This window comes from Alligator mississippiensis, chromosome 1, assembly GCF_030867095.1.
Source record: "Alligator mississippiensis isolate rAllMis1 chromosome 1, rAllMis1, whole genome shotgun sequence".
Lineage (NCBI taxonomy): Eukaryota > Metazoa > Chordata > Crocodylia > Alligatoridae > Alligator > Alligator mississippiensis.
The window spans coordinates 241,877,327-241,896,844 of NC_081824.1; the positions used below are offsets into that span (position 1 = coordinate 241,877,327).

At 51.8% G+C, this 19,518-nt stretch overlaps 1 protein-coding gene across 5 annotated transcripts in view; it reads right to left on the bottom strand.

Moving 5' to 3' along the window:
* LOC102568024 (cullin-9) overlaps nucleotides 1-19,518 on the bottom strand; it is an 80,494-nt gene that overhangs the window by 18,243 nt on the left and 42,733 nt on the right. For 4 of the 5 annotated variants that reach the window (XM_059720351.1, XM_059720352.1, XM_059720350.1 and 1 more), the window contains 16 exons: nucleotides 19,190-19,323; nucleotides 18,923-19,108; nucleotides 18,467-18,604; nucleotides 17,856-17,962; nucleotides 17,510-17,692; nucleotides 16,742-16,899; nucleotides 15,994-16,216; nucleotides 15,700-15,871; nucleotides 14,910-15,055; nucleotides 14,434-14,551; nucleotides 13,871-14,067; nucleotides 13,507-13,784; nucleotides 13,047-13,410; nucleotides 12,562-12,702; nucleotides 10,901-11,065; nucleotides 10,653-10,816 (listed from right to left, as the gene is read on the bottom strand). In XM_059720351.1, the coding sequence (XP_059576334.1) occupies nucleotides 10,653-10,816; nucleotides 10,901-11,065; nucleotides 12,562-12,702; nucleotides 13,047-13,410; nucleotides 13,507-13,784; nucleotides 13,871-14,067; nucleotides 14,434-14,551; nucleotides 14,910-15,055; nucleotides 15,700-15,871; nucleotides 15,994-16,216; nucleotides 16,742-16,899; nucleotides 17,510-17,692; nucleotides 17,856-17,962; nucleotides 18,467-18,604; nucleotides 18,923-19,108; nucleotides 19,190-19,323 (2,874 nt within the window). The remainder of the gene's footprint in view (nucleotides 1-10,652; nucleotides 10,817-10,900; nucleotides 11,066-12,561; nucleotides 12,703-13,046; nucleotides 13,411-13,506; nucleotides 13,785-13,870; nucleotides 14,068-14,433; nucleotides 14,552-14,909; nucleotides 15,056-15,699; nucleotides 15,872-15,993; nucleotides 16,217-16,741; nucleotides 16,900-17,509; nucleotides 17,693-17,855; nucleotides 17,963-18,466; nucleotides 18,605-18,922; nucleotides 19,109-19,189; nucleotides 19,324-19,518) is intronic. The other variant, XM_059720353.1, reaches the window with a different exon arrangement.

Below are 19,518 nucleotides of genomic sequence, written 5' to 3' on the forward strand. Positions count from 1 at the left end.
CTGAAGGACAGTCTACTTGTTTCCACAGCTTGCTCAGTCTTCAGCCTCTCTGCTGAGACTGCTAACAAGGGGTAAAGTTAAAATGACTAAATAGTTGCATACAAAAAACTAAGTTAAAAGAAAATTATTCAGATAGAGCCAACCACTTGTTCTCTCACCTTCTGTATCCCACATATAGCAGGGGTTCTGAGGTAAAATGGTACGACTACATAATCATCACAAGGCATATATACCAAAGAGAACTCAAAACTGTGTGAACACTCATGCATCAGGCAATCCCTAGCTTTCAGTTACTTGCCTGTGGGACCCACCCTAATTACCTAAATAACCAAGCTACATGAAAAGAAAGGTATTTCCTGTATTTTTTAAAGATGTAAACAAATTCCATTATGTACCAATGTAATAAGTGTCCAACAAGCATTACAGACCAAGTTTAAACACCAAACCTTCAATCACAGCAGAGATGGTTACCACTAAAGCTAGCTACAGGCTTAACTACATTAGCTGGCAGCAGGAGACAATTTATTAGGACATATGGCAGCATGAGGAGCAGTAGTAGAGAAGGGAGCAGAAATGGCCCACTAGGTTCAGCTGGTGAGCCCAGGAGATAGTTTGTAGTGGTAGCCCAGATCCTCCACAGTAACTGCTCCTTAGCATTTCCAATACATTCTGTGCTACTGTTTCAATTATAGCAGCACGTGCTACTGAACATCAAAAGTTTTCTGCAAATAACTGAGGAGCAACTACATCTTAATAAAAGGTCCCAAGGATCCTTGATAATGGAAAGTGCTAGGCATTGTAAATTTTGGAGTCACTATTATCCTTCCCCATAATAATGTTAATGATCCTGGGTGAAAGGCATAAGAAAGTCTGTTGCAAAGGACAAAATGACTTACTTACCTGAAACCAGAGTTCTGCTTTGAGTATTGCCAGCAAAGAAGAACCTTAGCCATCAGGAATAGCATACATTTGGTCTATACCTATGGAATGTTCTCAGCAAAATTCTCCAGACAAATTTGTAATTTTCCTTGTCTAGAATCTAATTATTGGGGTGAAAGTCATCTTAAATTTGGGCAAATATGTCATCACAGATTCATAGAGAAGTAGGGCTGAGACATCCAGAGGTCATTTAGTGTAACCCCCTGCCTGATGTACGATCATTCCTACCCAAACCATCCTATATAATCCATAATCTAAATTCTACATAAGACTACCGTCAACCCTGACACAACCCTGCCTGGTGTAATGCCAGTCTTAAAAAGGGCTCCCAAGGGGATACAGAAACTACAATTTAGTGAGCATATCTTCTGCCCCTGGCTCATAGACATAACGCTCTAACCTGCCACAGGTAAAGCAGAGGAACCATATTTTCTCACATATAAGATGCCCCCAAATATAACTTGTACCAGTGTTTTGGAAGACCCTTGGGGAGGAGGGGGAGCAAAAATCTTACCCTGGAGTATAGGTAAGTACCAGAGGGCTGGGAACCATGTGCTGGGGGTGAGTCCACACAGTGAAGCCCAATCTGGCACTGGAGCATGTGGTGGGGCCTGATTCAGCATGCCAGTGCTGGAACAGTGAAGAGGGGTCCAATCCAGCACACCAACTCCAGGGCTGCATGCCATGTACAACCTTGTACACTGGCTCTGGAACCAAGTGCCAGACATAAGATCCAGCATGCCAGCTCTGGCCACACACCGATCACATGCAACATTTATCTGGTGTACAGATGGGGAGGGGGCTCCCCACAGCACCAGAAATTAAATGGTGAAGCAGGGAGTGGAACAGGAAGTGGTGGCAGCATTAATTGCTGTTGCTCCCAGAGCCTTGGCAATTAATGTTGCCACAACTCCACTCCCCTCCCACATTTCTGGAGCTCGGGGAGCCCTTTTCCTTGCATATAATGGGTGACCCAATTTTTCCTGGCTGGCTTTTCAGGGAAAGATGCTGCTTATATGCAAGACAATATACTACCTCATTGGGGTGAGATATGGGAAGTTTCTGAATATAACACGTGGCTATTTCCTAGAGAAGCTCAAACTTGAAACCCACAAAAAGAAAAGGCATTTTTGACCTAATCCTGAGTAATGCACGGGATGATTTGGACGCTGAAAAAGAGCTTCCTGAGCAAATCTGCACGCGTCACAAAACTGGGAAGGATTGTGAACACACTGAAAGCAGGAGCGGTGAGTCTTGGGGGGGGGGGGAGGGGGGGGGGTTCCTTAAAGGGCCCCCCCATGCGGCATGGTGCAGTGAGGATCCCGCCCCCCCAGCAGCATTGAGTCAGGGCTTTTTTCCCCCCAAGTGCTGAGACCTGGGGCAGGCAGGTCAGCCACTGCTGGGCTGGGAAGGCGGGCAGGGGATGGGCCTGGCCTGGCTGATTCACAGATTCGGCAGGAGCCAAATCTCCAAATCAGATTTGGCTGAATCGAATCAGGGCAGTGATTCAAATCACCAAATCAAATCGCTGTCTTCCGAATCAGCTGAATCCAAAGCCGAAGTGGATACCAGCTGTTTCACACAGGCCTAGCTGTTGGCCTTCTTCACAACAAGGACACACTGTTGGCTCAAATTCTGCTTACTGTCCACCCAGATGACCTCAGGGATACCATGACTGTGACAATCTTCAAGAAAGGAGACAAGTCCAACTGTGGAAATTAGAGAGTGATCACCTTGCTGTCCACCACAGGAAAGATTATTGCAAGGACCCTCCTGAACCATCTCCTTCCACTTGCTGAAGAGCTTCTCCCAGAATCTCAGTGTGGGTTTAGGGCATTATGAGGCACAACCGACATGATCTTCACTGCTTCCAAACTGCTGGGAACAACATAAATCCCTCTACATGGCTTTCTTTGACCTCATGAAAGCTTTTGACTCTGTCAACCAAGAAGCGCTGAGGAAAATTCTTCTGAGGTATCGATGCCCACTAAAATTCATCGCCATTCTTCGCCTGCTCCATGATGGTATGAGCGCAGTGGTTCTCAGTAATGGATCTGTCACAGATCCCTTTGAGGTTAAGATGGGTGGTAAGCAAGACTGCCTCACTGCTCCAACATTCTTCTCAATATCCCTTACTGCAATGCTACATCTAACCACCAAGCTTCCAGTTGGAGTGGAACTAAACTACCAAATGGATGGTAAGTAGTTTCATCTCAGCTGACTCGGAACCAAAACCAGGACTACTCTGACCTCAATCACTGACCTCCAGCATGTTGATGATGCTGTCATGTGTGCTCAATCAGAAGCAAACCTTCAGGCAATTGGCAACATCTTTACCAAGGCAAACAAGAAAATGGGATTGACACTTAACGATCAGAAGACTAAGGTCCTCCATCAACAAGGTCTTTGTGAGCAGTCCCTAGCTCCACAGTGAGACTCTGAAGAACACTGAGTATTTCCCATACCTTGGAAGCCAACTTTCACAGAAGGCTGACATTGACAAAGAAGTCCTCAAATGTGTGAGTGCAGCATTCAGATGCCTGAGGAAATGGGTGTCTGACGATCGTAACATTAGATCTGAAACCAAGCTTATGGTTTATCAAGCAGTCGTGATACTTTACCGTATGGAAAAGAGACATGGACAACGTACAGAAGACACCTCAATTCGTTGGTGAAGTACCATCAATGCTGCCTACAAAGATCCTTCAAACCCAGGAAGACAAATACACCATCAGCATCATCTCACAAGCAAACACCCCGAGTATCAAAGTGATGATCATTCGGCATCAACTTTGCTGGGCCGGCTACAAAACCTGGATATGGGACGCCAGACTCCCAAAGCAAGTTTTATTCTCCCAACTCAAATCAAGGTGTACACTCAAGAGGAAGGCAGAGAAAGTGCTTCAGGGACATCCTCAAGGCCAATTTAAAAAACGCAAAATCGACTTTAATCCATGAGAGGACCACCCCAAATGGAGGAAGAGTTTGCTGCAAGGATGTCAGTACTTTGAAATCTCATGACGACAACAGGAGATGGAAAAGCCAGAGTGGCAGAAACAGTGCATCACAGACTGAGTCAAGAGTCCAGAGCTATCCACCCCACATGGAAACAAGTGCCCAAGTTGCAGTAGAACCTGTTGATCCTGGATTCGCCTCGTCAACCATCTTCAGACCCACAGATAAGACAATCATAGAAGACAATCATCCTCAGCTGCAGGGGATCGAGGATGATGATGACAACTTCATCTGCCATAGTTTCATAGTAGGTAGGGTCAGAAGGGACCTGAGCAGATCATCAAGTCTGACCCCCTGCCACGGGCAGGAAAGAATGCTAGGGTCAAATGACCCCAGCTAGGTGGTTATCTAGCCTCCTTTTGAAGACCCCCAGGGTAGGAGCAAGCACCACTTCCCTTGGAAGTTGGTTCTAGATCCTAGCCACCCTGACTGTGAAGTAGCGCCTCCTGATATCTAGCCTGAATCCACAGATGCATCTCAAGAAGGTCCAAGGAGGTGATCCTCCTCCTCTATGCAACACTGGTCAGGCCGCAGTTGGAGTACTGAGTCCAGTTCTGGGCGCTGCACTTCAGGAGGGATGTGGACAACATGTAGAGGGTCCAAAGGACGGCCACCCACATGATCGGGGTCAGAAGGGCAGGCCTTATGAGGAGAGGCTAAAGGACTTGAACCTGTTCAGCCTCCACAAGAGAAGGCTGAGGGGGGATCTGGCAGCTGTTTACAAACTAGTCAGAGGGGACCAGCAGGCATTGGGGGAGTTCCTGTTCCCCCAAGCACTCCCAGGAGTGACAAGAAATAACAGTCACAAGCTGGCAGAGAGTAGATTCAGGCTATATATCAGGAGGCGCTACTTCACTGTCAGGGTGGTTAGGATCTGGAACCAACTTCCAAGAGAAGTGGTGCTGGCTCCTACCCTGGGGATCTTTAAGAGGAGGCTAGATGAACACCTTGTCAGAGTCGTTTGATGCCAGTACTCTTTCCTGCCATGGCAGGGAGTAAGACTTGATGATCTGCTCAGGCCCCTTCTGACCCTACCAACTATGAAACTACTCTCGATCAACTTATGGCCATTATTCTTCATTAGTCCCAGTAGTGCTCGGGGGAACAGGGACTCTCCCATAGCCTGCTGGTCCCCTTTGGCCAGCTTGTAGACGGCCACCAGATCCCCTCTCAGCCTTCTCTTGTGGAGGCTGAACAGGTTTAGGTCCCATAGCCTCCGCTTATAGGGCCTGTCTTGCTGCCCCCTGATCATGCGAGTGGCCCTCCTCTGGACCCTCTCAACGCTGTCCACATCCCTCCTGAAGTGCGGCGCCCAGAACAGTACAGTGCCATTTTCTTACCTATTTGCTCAATTTTGCAAGATCCTTCTGCAGCTTTTAATATTCAGCTTTGTTTTATTACTACTCTGAACAATTTCATGTCATCTGCAAATTTCAGCAACTCACTATTCACACACCCCCGCGCACGTGCACGCAAACACACACACTTTTCCAAATCAGTATGAATGTTTGACAAATAATTTACAAATTTTCAACAGCACAGGCTCCATCACAGAGTCAGGGAGGACCCTATTCTTGACCGTCATCCATTTTGAGAACTGATCATTTATACCTGCTCTTAGTTTCCCATCCTTTAGCCAGGCAAATCATGAATGGACCTCCCCTCTAATGCCATGACCAAACTTCTCTAATGCTAGGAAAGCCTAATTTCATTAAGAGCCTTTAGTGTGTAACTTTATCAACAGCTTTTTGAAAGTCCAGTTACACTATAACAACCAGACAGTCTTGATCTACAAGCTTGTTGACACCCTCAAAGAACTCTAGTAGGTTGATGACGCATGATTTGCCTTTACAAAAGCCCTGTTGATGCCTCCCCAGCAAGTGCTGTTCATCCATGTGACAGACAATTCTAGTTTTATTATGGATTTTACCAATTTGCCAGGGGCGGGAAGATATGCTCACTAAACTGTAGTTCCTACATCCCCTCAGGATCCCTTTTTAAAGACTAGCATTACACCAGTTTCCTTCTAGTGCTCCAGTACAGAGGCAGTTTTTAGCAATAAGTTACATACTAAAGTCAAGAGATCTGCAATTTTAAGTTTGAGCTCCTTCAGGACTCTTGAATGAATACCATCTGGTTCTGGTGAAGTGTCCCTATTTAGCTTATCAGTTTCGTCTTTGACCTCCTCTACTGACACCTTAACTTGAGTCAGTTCTACTGATTTGTCCCCTATAAGGAGAAGCTCTGGTATGGGAATCTCCTCAACATTTTCCACAATACAGACTGACACAAAAAACTCTCCTAACTTTTTGGCCATGACTAACTTCCTTCCATGCTCCTTTTTTCTCATCAATTGCCCAACGGCCACACTAAAACCCTGGCAGGCATTCTGCTTTTAATTTACTTACATTATTATTATTGTTAGCCAACTGCCCATCAAGAATGATGGGGGGGATGCAGGCAGGGACAGAGGCCATTTTGGAGCCAGGCTGGGTCTGGCATGTTCCCCGCCACTGTTTTGGGGCCAGGACTGCTTCCCCCACATCTGCCTGGCCCACGTCCATCTGCCTCCCCTCCCCATGAATGACAGGGGGAGGTGAGGACAGAGCGCCGCTGCATCCAGGGAGCAGAGGGTAAGGCTAGCGCTGGCCTCGTACCCTACTCTGTTCCAATGCCACCGTTTCCCAGGCGCAAGGCTGGGGGGGGGGGGAGAATCCATTTGTGTTGGCCTCACCTGCCTGCTCCTTCCCCTCTGCCCCCACCATCATGGCGGCATCTGGGTTGCTCTTCTCCCACGCCATGGTGGGCCCAAGCCCATTTCCCCGTCTCCCTTGCACCACTTGCGCAGGTCCAACCCTGTTTCCCCGCCCTCCTTGCGCCGCCACCACCACCTCTGCCTCTTCCACAGAACAGGGCAGGTGAAGACCCCCCGTCCCTGCTGTCGTGGCAGCGCTCTGCCATGGCGCCACTGTCACCTGCAGGCCAAAAGCTCTTGGAGCACTCTGACTGGCTGCTGAGACAGCCAATCAGAGTGCAAATAAAGCATTACAGACAGACTAAGGCTTTTATAATGTTATTATTATCCATTATTATTCCATTTTTTATATTATATCTTTTTGCTTTTTAATATCCTCCTTTGTTTTGACATTTAACCAGGCTGGCCCTTTTTGGGTGTACTTACTATTTACTTTGATTTCCAGTATACATTTAATTTGTGCCTTCAATATGGTAATTTTTAACTCTTTGTTGACCATTTCCTTTCTAACATCCTTATTTTTGTGTAGTTCCCCCTTTTTGAAGCTAAGTACTGCCACTAAAGACGCTTTGCTTTTTCTTCTTCTACAAAGATGTTGAACTGAATTACACTGTGGTCACTGTTGTAGAGTAGCTCCCAATGAACCAAATCCTGTACACTTCTTAGAATTATGCATTACATTCCACTGTGATTTTTCACAATACACACGCACACCCAAATAAGACACACACCTTGCTTTGGAAAGCAGAATGAAGAAAATATATTTTTCCACTTATGGCTGAATGCTGAGTGCAGGCCATCCTGAATGCAGTGGCTGTGACTGTGAGAAGGTTAGCACTCTAGCTCTGACCCTGACAAGTGAATTCAGAGACTGGAAGAGCATGGCAGCCAACTTGCAGCAGTGTCTTTCTGCTATTCCTCCCTGTTTCTAGTTCAGTGAAGACAAAAGAGCTTAAGATACGTACCCCAGTTTTGGAGGACTGATTGGAGGAAAAGGTATGTGGGGTACACAGAGTAAACAGCATATTCCACCTCTTGCATGTTGCAGGACTAAAATTGTTCCCAAAACCAGTTATTTCTCATGTTTAGAAATTTAACTTTTGCATCCCATGTTGAAGCGATATTCACCCAATCTATGTGGGGATAACAAGTCACCTGTATTCCATGTATACTATGTTCTCTGTTTTTGCAGCCCTGTTAATCAACTTTAGTATTCCTTGCTTTGCCGTCACCATCCTGGTCAGGCAATCAATAACGTAACCAGGCAAATATACAGGCAGTCCTCAGCTTCCAACTTTGAGAAGCTTCCAACAAACAGCACTTAGGACCTTTATAAATTTATGCGCTGTTTCGAGGTTCCGACACCAGTTTCAACTTTATGACACTCCACACAGCTGCCTCTAGGTGGTAAGTCCCTTGTTGGGGGGGGGGGGGAGGGGGCACATAGGGGGGCAGATCAACACCCCCACAGCGAGGGAGAGATTGGGGCTGGGGCAAAAGCTGTCCAGCCGGGGCGGGGGTCTGTGGAGGGGGTGGCGTGTCTCCCCACTGCTGCGTGTTGCTGGTCCAGCAGCAGCTCATCTGACAAGACTCGCCGCTGCTCCCACCACTGGTCTGGGAGGGCATGGAGGGAGGCATGTGCCCCCGGACCTGCACAGGGCGGGCAGGGCCAGGGCTGTGCCACACTACACTCCAAGCAGGCGACGGAAGGCATTAGGAGTGGGGGTTATACGCTCCTGCCGCTCACCCAGCCAGGGCGGAGCCGCTGCGTGGCCTCCAAACAAGTGGTGTGCAGCAATGGGAGCTACCCTGGCCTTCCCCCGCCTCCCAGACAAGTAGCAGCTTCATCCCATGCCCCCCCCCGTCCCGGCAAGCGGCGGCAGGGCATGGTTGAGGAGGTACATGTACCCCCGGATCGGGGTGGGGTGGGCAGGGCCGGGGCTGCATTCCAGGCAGATGACTGGGGCTATGGGGGGGGAGCCGTTACGCGCTACAGCAAATTTTAGGGTGGCTGCAACACCCCCCCCCCCCCAATAGCCCTCCATCCACCACCTGCCCCACCCCAATCTGGGGGCACACGCCTCCCCCCTGCCCTGCCACCACTTGCCTAGCCGGGACGAGGCAGGACCAGGAGTGGAGGCAGGACGCAGCTGCTGCTCAGCCAGGAGGCACGGGAAGGCCAGGGTGGCTCCTACTGCTGCATGCCTCTTGTCTGGAGGCAGCGCAGCAGCTCCGCCTCCATTCCAGCTGGGCGAGTGGCAGGAGGGCATAGCTCCCATTCCCAGCACCTTCTGCTGCCTGCCCAGAGCACAGCCCAGCACAGCACAGCCCTGCCTGCCCCACACAGATCTGGGAGCATATGCCCCATGCCCTCCCAGACCGGCAACAGCATGCAGCAACAGAAGCTTACCCACCCCCTCCCCGCACCCCTGCCACCCCAGCCCCAATCCTTCCCTCACTGTGGAGGCACTGATCTGTCCCCCCACATCCCTTCCCTTCCCCTACCCCCTCACCAGAAGAGACTTACCAGCTGGAGGCAGCTGTGTTGAACATCATAAAGGAACCAATCCCCCTTTTATAACATTGTTCCTATGGGAAAATTGGTTCCAACCTACGTTTCGAATTAAGACACTTTTCAAAAACCAATTGTGCTGCAAGTCTGAGGACTCCCTGTACTATTCCTATTTAGGCACCAAATTCATATCCACAGAGGTTTTATGGTACCTCTGTTGTCAGCTATTAATGTTGCACATTATGAATTTGTGATGTGTGGAAACTTTTGTTCCTCCCATCAACCAAATACACACATTTTCCCAGATGTGTAGGTTGATTTACTTCTGCATCAGTGACCCTCACAACTCACGGTCAAAAAAAGAAGTCATAATAGGCTACAATTGATAGTTTTTTGCCACATCTACAAAAGAAAGGATCTGCTAGCATAAATATACCAGCAAGCCCTTCCAGTGAAGACACAGCTTAGACTAGCAAGAGTGAATTTCTAGCACAGCTTTACATCAGCTCTCCAAACCAGATAAGGTACACTCACAAAAGAACTTTTTTTTTTTTTTTTTTGCTGGTGTCACTACTTTTACAGACTTAATCAATAAAATAAAAGTGTTGACCAGAACTTGCAAGAAAAGCAACCTAGAAGTCTGACATGAAGAAAGCAAGAGCACAAAAGCCTTTAAGCCAGGCTTGTCAAACTCATCTTTGGGCCAGACGGGAACCAACCTCCTGCAGAAGGCCCACAACACTGGGTCCTACCCACATGCTACATGAGTCAGCCTGCGTGCCTATGGCATATGAGCTAGACCCAGTGCTGCAGGCAACACAGGGAGTCAGTTTGGGGTACCTGCATGCAGTCCATGCTCCAGGCCCCTGTGCTATGTGCAGTGCCCAGTCCAGCTTGTAAACTGCAGGCAGCATATGCCCCATGCCAGCACCAGAAGCTGGCATGCGCATGGTGAGCCTTGGGGCTTGTCAGTCCAGCACACAACAGTGGACCACATGCGTGTGCTGCACACAGCACAGGGGGCCAGCATGGGGCACACGCTCCATGCACAGCCCCACCGACTGGCCCTGCAGTGTGCATTGGCCCCAGGATTTACTGTACACCTGTGACTAGCATAGGACACGCACTGACTATGGCACACAGACTGGATCTGGCACCATACATGCCACAGGGGCTACCAGGCACTAGCTGCAAGTGGCACCCCAAACCGACTCCCTGTGCACAGGGATAGAGGTGATCCAATGATCCACGGGCCAGATGATATGGCCCCATAGACTGGATCTAGCTAGCGGATTGTATGTTTGACACCCCTGCTTTAAGCCAAGCCATAATTATAAGAACAGACACATGGGTGTCCTACAAGTACCAGAAACTTGTCTGCATTCCCCCATTTCTTCCTGCTTCAGCCCCAAAACACAGGAAGGTACTCACTGTAGACAGCCCTCATTCTTTTCTATCTGTGCCTGGCAACTTGGGCAGCGCTTGGAGATAAGTTTGGCCAAGTGTTTGCTTTGTGCTTCAACAGTCATTCCTTCATAGTACCCGCCATCATCCATCCACTGGGACATATGACTGCAGCTAGCAGGGTAATGAGCCTGTGAGGAACATAGCGTGAACATTACAGAAAGGCAAGGTTTGAGATTACATGAGGACAGCCCAGCTCCTGAGGAAAACCTTACCTCTGGGAAATTGCAATTGAAGCAGGATATCCAGGAGCACTTGGAACAGGCCTCTCCACAGCTGAGCCCCTCCTTACAAAGGATCTGATCACAGCCCTGAGGGTTAGTGCACCAGGTGAGGTTGAAGCAGCACTCAACATAGCCTCGGAGAATAGCTTTTTCATACTGCAGAAAGAGAAACAAAAATTATTAGTCACAATATCGCTGGATTGTAACACAGGAGTTTTGAGTTCAGTTCTGCTCCTGCTACTGACTTACTGTGTGACTTTGGCAAGCCATTTCCCATGCCTCACTCCCCTCCATGCCACCTGTAGAAGGAAGCAACAATCCCCTCTCTGCTACACTTTGCCTGGTCTTTTTTTAGGTGTTGTAAACTCTTTGGGCATTTTTGACTATGCAGTGTCAGCAGAGAGAGGAGCTGCTTTTGGCTGGGAGTTCTAGATGGTACTGTAATACAAGAAAACCCAACCAATCCTGTGGCTAGGGCCCCAGAAATGTAGGCTGGGCAGCTTCTACACCTATATCACCTTAGTTCTCCCTGTACTTCTCTAGAATAGAGGTCATACCAAACACACGCGTGCACGCGCGCACACACACACACACGGTGATAAACAAAAAGAGCAAATGACTTGACCCTGAGAAGTTTCACAGTATTTACAAACACAAGGAGCATTAAACAGGCTTGAAGCCCTTTCCCGAAAATTATTTGAAGAGGAAAGGGCAGCTGTGGCTAAGTCAAGTATGGACTCCATTGCTGAAGTGGTTCTGGCTTCACAGGCCTATGGGCATCTTTTACTCCCTGCACAGGGTATGCTGCAAATTTCTCCTCCAAAACCATGTTTATACGACCGAGCAATGTGACTCTTGGTGACCTAAAAGCAGTCATCATCAGGAGATACTTTTTCTCTCTTCAATTCCATCTACCAACATAGCTTCTAGCCTAACACTGTTCTCACCAACCTTGTTCTTCCTAAGTATTTACATTATCTCATATGCTGAAAACTTTATATTCCAACACTAGAGCCCTAAGATACAGGAAACTGCTCTCCATCAAGTGCAAGGTAACAATTATCATTATTACTGTATCATAGTAGTGCCTACTGATCCCAGCCAAGGTGCTGTGGATAATAAAACCCCGCAACAAGAAAGAGCCCTTCAGGGAGTTTACTATCTAATTATCCTATCATGATTCTGTCTGGTCTAAGTGCTACAACACAAGAAGCACAAACTAAATTATGGCTGCAAACAGCTGATTAGTGCCACCATTCTGCTTGCTGGGTTGATTTTATAGTGAGATGAAAATCTAAACAGACAGACTCAAAAGGAGTGGGAAATGTATTTGGAGAACAGAAAAATGGCAGCAAATGGGAAGGTGAGGGGACATGGAGGGTACTTGTGGCAAGGCTAAGCTGCACAGCATAGAGTAAGTAGATAGGAACCATAGGAGAGATCAGTCAATTAGCACAAGAGAGGAAATTCTCATTCATTCAAATACAGGAGGCTTCTCATGAGCTGCCTGCCACCAGCTCTGAACCCTACTGGTCTTCAAACTGGGGAGGAATACAGGTGATGGATTAGAAATGAAGAGTATCCACCTCCACCCACCCCCACCCAAACAAGTGGCGGAAAGCTAGGCATAGCCTGGCAAGAACCTCACCTACCTTGGCAATGACCTCCTTTGAAGAGATGATGGAGCGGATAAAGTCTGTGGTGAGCTGTGCAGGACAGTTGGAGATGGGACAGGTGCAGTTCAGAACCAGATTCTGTTCAATCCGGGTTGTCAAATATTCATTCCAGCAGGACTGGGCAGGCAGACGGACACAAAATCAGATCCAGACCATGATCACAGCAGCAACCCCAAACCTGCTCCCAAGGCAAGATGCCCTCCTCTGGAGCCCATTCCTATGGCTAGAAGAAGTAGCCAGCTCCCCACTCGGGAACACATCAGGAATTTATCTTGCTGTTTGAGCTGCAAGACCATCACTAGATAGCTGAAAGGAGGGAATGAATGGATCCTACAAGCTGGAGAAAAATGAGAAGTGAGATCTTCTCATGCCAGCTGTTTGGGGAAGAAAGCTTCCACTCATCCTGGGACTGGGTCCTCTCGTCATGGCTACACAAGTTTGTCAATCCTGAGGCCCCTCACCTTACAGCAGTAGTGCATGCAGCAGAGAGTAGGAATGCTGTCATCAGGGCAGAGTTGGTTCACACACACTGGACAAAGGGTGACAGGGCTTGGGGGCTGTTGGGGGCTCCGCACTTGCAGCCCTGAAGAAATGAGCAGCAACTCAGGGTCCTCAGTGTAGCGCTGGATCAGGAGATCCACATTCCACTTGCAGTGTATAAGCAGATGTTGGGCTCTATCTGCTGAGACACTCAAGGTGTCCAAGACCTGCTGAACTGTCTGGTTCATGAGCATCTCCACCTCGTCTTGACTCATGGTGCGTCCCATAGGCAACAGAAGAGTCTCCATCAAAACCTCCTCAGTGCCAATTCCACCAGCATTCAACCTGGCAGAGAAAATGCCCATCATCTGGATGTTTTCTTGAGTGAAAACATTCTCTGTTAATATAGCCCTTCTTAACCTGTATAAAACACTCCTCTACCTGAAAGCAGAGAATTTCCTGGTGACCTGGTCCTTCCCCAAATCAGTCTGCTGGCTTTTGCTTTCTAAGCTTTGGAAAAGGACCTGTGCTTGGCCCCTGTGCGGAGTTGTTGGCTCTGTGGAGATGTACTCCACAAGCTGGGGGCTGTCCTCCAGGCGCCGGATGTAGCCCTGGTTCAGCAAGTGCAGGATGCATGACAGCACGTCTGTGCTGCTGCAGCAGAAGCTCAGGAACTTTGGAGTTGCCCCAGCCTCCCACTTCTGACAGGCATCAATCACCTAAGGCAATAGGAGAGAAAGCCAGGAGTTACTCCTGACCCTGCCAGGAAACAGAACAGCCGGGCCAGGCAGCCCCTTCTCCATACCCTGAAAACAAGGTTATCGATGTGCAGCTGCTTCTCCTCCTTCAGAATCTGGACAGTGAGGCAGCAGATGATGTTCCTCTTCCTCTCCAGGGTGCTTCCCTCATCCTCCTTCACGTTCAGGTACGTCTGCCTGGGCAGCAGCCACAGGTGTTGGCCAGAGCCCCGCAACAGGACTGCCTCATTCAGCTGCAGGATCCCTGCGACAGAGACACGCACAGGCCAAGATCAGTAGTACTTGTGGACTGGACCTCCATCTCCACCCAGCTCAGAGATCTAAGCCCCACTTCATCCACCTAACAAATCCCAGGCTGCAACCCACTTGGGGCAAGTCCTGCCCCACGCACCCCACACCCTCTGCATAGGCCTACACAAATACCAGGTCCTCTATATGCATGGTACAGGTGCAGCTACAGGCCCCCTTCAGAAACACTCCTGGCCTGGCCCCCCACCCTGCACAGGTAACCAAGCGCTTCAGTCCCTCACATGGCAAATGGCTCCTGAACACGAGTCCCACAACACACACTTTCTTGGGTCTCCCCCCAGCGCTGCCCATTCATACTCACCCCCAGAAGGGTGGCTCTGAGTCAGGATCCCATCCCTGCCTGTCAGGGGCTTCAGTGCATGGCTCAGCAGGACCGGAGAGAGTCCCGTGGCCTGTACCAGGGTTTCCACAGCAACTTCCTGGAATAGCAAAGGGGGCAGGTAGCAGAGGGCCAAGGCTGGAAGAGGTGGCCACATTTCCCATTACATCCTCTCTGCAAGGGAGGACACAGAAGGACACCAATGCTCCAGCAGAAACTGTGAAGGGTCAGGCAGAGGCAACCAGAGCAAGGACAGGCTGGGGGGCCTCAGAGCAGGAAGCCAGGGTCCACCCTGAGGACTATGGGGCCATCGTTTCCTGCCATGCAGGGCTGGGCAAGGTGCCTTTGCCCCAGGGAAGGGGTGAAGGGAAGCTGTCCCAAGGAAGCTGGACCTAGAGGAGAAGGCAGCGCTGCTCTGGGGGACCGGCAGGGGTGACAGAGGTTGATGCACTCCCCACCTCAGCACTGTTGAAGCACAGCAGGATGTACATCTGCAAGGTGGAGACGTGCAAGGTGCTATCCACAAACTGCAGCTCGGCGTGGCCCAGCCACGTCCACTGCAGGTGCCGTGGCTTCATGTGCTCCAGCCCAAACCGGTTCTGACCTGCAAGAGATATGGCTGATCCCATCACACACCCCTGCAGGCAGGCCCTACCCACCCTGCCCCACTGACAGACTGGTGCGGCAGCCCCAGCCAGAGCTCATACTGAGCATCTCCTGGACAGGCCCCAGCAAGGGTTGCCCAAAGGTAGGGTAACTCTACGTCTTGGATTAGCCGGGAGAGTCCTGGAATTTGGAAGCCAGTCCCGGCCAGTCAGTGAAAATTAAAACAAGCATCCAGGGTGCAGGGCATGGAGGTGGAGGGGCAGGAGCAGTGAAATGGGAAGCTCTAGCAGACAGCTACATTGCCCTAACAGGTTAGCTTAACTAGGGGAATGAAGATTAAAAAGGGGATCATTAACACCTCTGAAGAAAACAATGGATCATTAACAGGACATTGACTCCTTAGCTGCCCCAGTAGTAATACCAGTGGTGCCCTGACTCTACCTTTACCTGAAAAGGGAGGGAGTGGGGAGGGCGGGAAATGTCCCAGATTTCACACTGTCCCATATGGTGACCCTATCCATGGGCAGCATTACCAGCTCACCACCCCTCAGGCCCCACAGCCTCTCCAGAGACACTCCCACAGGGAGCAGGGTGCCCCCAGCAGACCCAGCCCCAGCAAGGCTGACCCTGGCCTAGGCTCACTCTTTGTGTAGAAGTCAGTGAACTTGGTCAGGTAGGAGGCAAGAGGTGGTGGGAAAAACCGGCCGGGGTCATCCAGATGGCAGAGTGAAGAGATGGTCCAGCAGCGTGGGGACAGAGCCAGCACCTGCAGTTTTGGCTCCACTGCCAGCAGGGAAGGCTCCTCCTCCATCACCTGTGGGCAGATGCAGGAATCTGCTCAAGAGCCCACAGGGGCAACAGCCTACTTGGGCATGACCCCTCTGGGAAAAGGAGGCAGCCCCTGCACAGCCCCCACCCCACCCCTCTCAGGCCCACCTCATCTTCCAGGTCCTCCTGCCTTGCATCCAGCTCCAGCAGAGATTTGTCCAGCTGCTGCAGCTGGAAGAGGTGAAACTGCTGCTGCAGCTCTGCTGACTCACTCAGGTTCTTCAACATTTGCTGGGGGAAGCGGTTGGGGAAGCAGAGCCCAATATGCTCCACAACAGCCCCCTCCAGCCACACCTTGCCATGGGCCAGGAGCCGGTCACCCAGGTAATACCTACAACAGCAACCAACTTCACGCACCCCGGTCCCAGCAACCCGCAACAAAGGCATCCCCTAGACCTGTCTCTGCCTTCCCAGAACCAAAAGCCCAATCCCCATGTGCCAGACGCAGGAACCCCATGCCCTCCTCCTCTGTCAGGGCCAAAGGCAGGTGCCCCCAGGACCAATCCGGCTGTCTCTGCCAGATTCTCAATTTCCACAGTGGATGGTGCTAGAGGCCATGGAACCCAGCCCCTGCCAGACCAGCTTCCTTCCTGGAGCATGAGCAACCCCAGAGGGGAGGGAAGGGGGAAAGCCCCAGAGAACTGCCATTGGTTGATGCCTACCCAGGCTGCTGCAAGCCACAGAGAGAACCTGGGTGCTGGGGCTGGCAGCAGAGGGCCCAGCAGGCTTCTGTGGAGCTCAGTCCAGGGCCCGCTCCCTTCCCCCAGAAGCTCCCACAGCCTCAGTCAGCAGTCTGACCTGGGGAACCCTCACAGCCCCGCTCCTCCTTGGCTGGCCCTTGCCTGCGTCTCCTCACCGGTAGAAGTGCTCAAAGGTGTTGGCGAGCTCCAGGCCTGAGAGGAAGAGGATGGGCTCCAGGCTCCGCTGCAGCCGTTGCAGCGTCTCTACACTGGCTGCATCAGCGCAACTCTCCTGGATCTGCTGGTCGATGTAGCGGGCAAACTGCTCACTCACCTGGGGGGACAGCGCCCATGGTCAGGGTGGAACTCCAGGCTGGAGGCTCCACCCCATGACAGTAGGAGGCCAGGCAGAGACATGCTTCCCTACAAAGACATTCAGGGGAACACGGGACAGGAGAGTGCTCCCCCACAGAATTCTCCTCAAGTTCAGACAATGGGGTCCCTTCCCTGGCAGGGGTCACACTAAGGCAGCACAAGAACAGAAGCAGGAGAACTGCACGTGTGCAACAAGAGCAGCAATGGGAGCTGCATGTGTGCCTGGGCACAGGCAAGGGACATGACAGAACTCTATACCTGCTGGACCCAGACAGGAGCAGGGCTCACCACAGGGGTCACCCAGCAGATACAGAGCAGTGGGGGCTGGTAGCATCCCAGAGGGCAAGCAGACTGCAGAGAAACCATGAAGGGCCTTGGCCCAGGCTGGCAGCAGAAAGGCCAGGGCACAGCCCAACCTGGGAACAGGCACAGTCCCTGCTCTCCTGCCCAAGGGCTTAGTGACCAGCAGAGCAGCCCAATCCTCCACTGAGCTCACAGTTTGTATTCTCCCAGGATAAGGGCCATCCCACTAGCTGCCCTCCCCCTGCAAAGGGCTGAGTCCTACTCACATGCATGGCTGTCAGGAAGGAGAGATGCAGCAGCGCCCCTGAGAAGCCCTGGCGGAGGGCCAGTGCAAAGGCCATCTGCTGCCCAAACAGCTCCTCCATGGAGCTATGCAGACGCTGGTACACACCACAGTAGCGCTCTACAAAGTCTGGGGCCTGCCATGAGGTTTCCAAGAACCGCTTCACCTGCACAGGGGGTGGCAACCATGCTGTCATAGGCAGCCCCACCCAGGACCATGCTCTGTGCAGAACAGCTGGGGCCAGAACAGCTCCCCCACTGCAGCTGTGCACTCGTGCTACATCCTGCTCCTGCTGCCCAAGCCCTGTCCCCACAGCTGTGCACACACACCTGCTGCTGCACAACGCCTCTCCAGCACTGCGTGATGCCCACCAGGCTGCCAGGCTTCTTCCCTGACACCTTCACAGCTCCACAGACTGCCTCCTTGTTCTTCCCATCTGTCAAAGAACCGGACCCAGAGTGAGTACAGCCCACAGAGAGCAGCCCTTCATGCTCCAAAGCAGCAGCTTGGCTCAGCTGCTGTGGGAGGGACTAGATCTGGAGCTAGGCATGTCCATGTCCCTTGCCACCCCAGGGGGACAGAGCTGAAGCTCATGTGGTGCATTGAAGAGCCACCTGGAACCAGAGCTCCTCACCCTCTGACATGCCTGCATTACCTCCCCACCTCTGCCAGCAACAGCACAGCCAGCCATGTGCTGGGAGCCTGTGGCAAAGGTGTGAGCCCAGGCAGGAACCAGCATTAAGTGGGAGCTCTGCAAGGACAACGGCCCCTCCCAATGGGTGCCAGCCCAACAGGCAATACATGCCAAGGGTGCTGTGTGCGTCAGGGAGGCCACCTCTCCTCAAAGAGGCCTGGCAAGCTGGCACTTCTGTCCACCTGGCCAGAGGAGAGGAGAGGAATTACCTTGCTGCTCTGGCTCTCTCAGAAGCCCTGGACTCACCCTGCCCCTGCAGCATTTCCACAGAGGCATCTGCACCTGAAGGAGCTGCACCAAGCCTCTGCCACCAGCCTGAACCTGGCCCCCCAGCAGAGCAGGTCCCATGGGCAGGAGGCAGCTGAGAGTGTGTCCAGGCCCTGTCTGGAGAGGAGAGCCTCTGCCAGAACAGGGCCACTACCCCAAGCAAGCCCTGGCCACACGCATGCTCACTCAGTGGCATGAGGGGAACCTGCTTGGCAGCCATGGGACCCGTGGCAGCTGAAGAAGGTGTAGACATGCCTGACACTGCCTGCTGAGGGGCAAGAGAAGCCTGCTCTGCTGGGTGGGGAACATGGCTCCTTTGCCAACAGAAAGCACCTCTGCTGCTGTGGCTCTTGGTGTGGACACACGATGCACTGCCAGCCTCACCATGCAAGCAGCACCCGCCCCCATGGGAACTGCGCCTGCCCAGGCCCTTACTTCCTCGGACGGGCGGTCGCAGCTCCTCGGGCTCTGGGGTGCTGGGGTCCACGTGCACCAGCAGGTGGCTGAGGCGGCGCACACGGGAGTTGAAGATGGTGGCGTGACTCTTGGCGTGGCGAGCCGTCTCCAAGTTCTCCAGATACTCACTGAGGAGCCAGGCGAGGGGGCTGATGCCACTGGAGTCTGGAAGGGGGACAGAACCTGAGCCAGACAATCTGTGTGGCAGGGTCACAGCAAGAGGGGACAGGCAGGGGGAGCTGGTACCTGGGCTGGTGATGCTCTGCACTAGCGGGTTGATGAGGGCCTCCCAGCAGGTCCTGCCCAGAGCCTGGGCTGCCTCGTCATCAGGGAGGAAATGATCAGCAAACACCTGCTCGTGCCGCAGCGCACTGTTCAGCCTGCAACAACAGAGAGTTGCCAAGAGACCATCAGCAGGGGTGCAGGGAAACACCCAGGACATGCTCTGGGCAGGGATGCAGGGCTTGGCTGGCCAGGGCAGTGGTGGGGGATGGGAGCAGAAAACAGTGGCAAGGACAGGCAGGGCAAGGTGCTGACCTAGCACCAGACATGAAGAGGGCAGGGAGACACCAGGC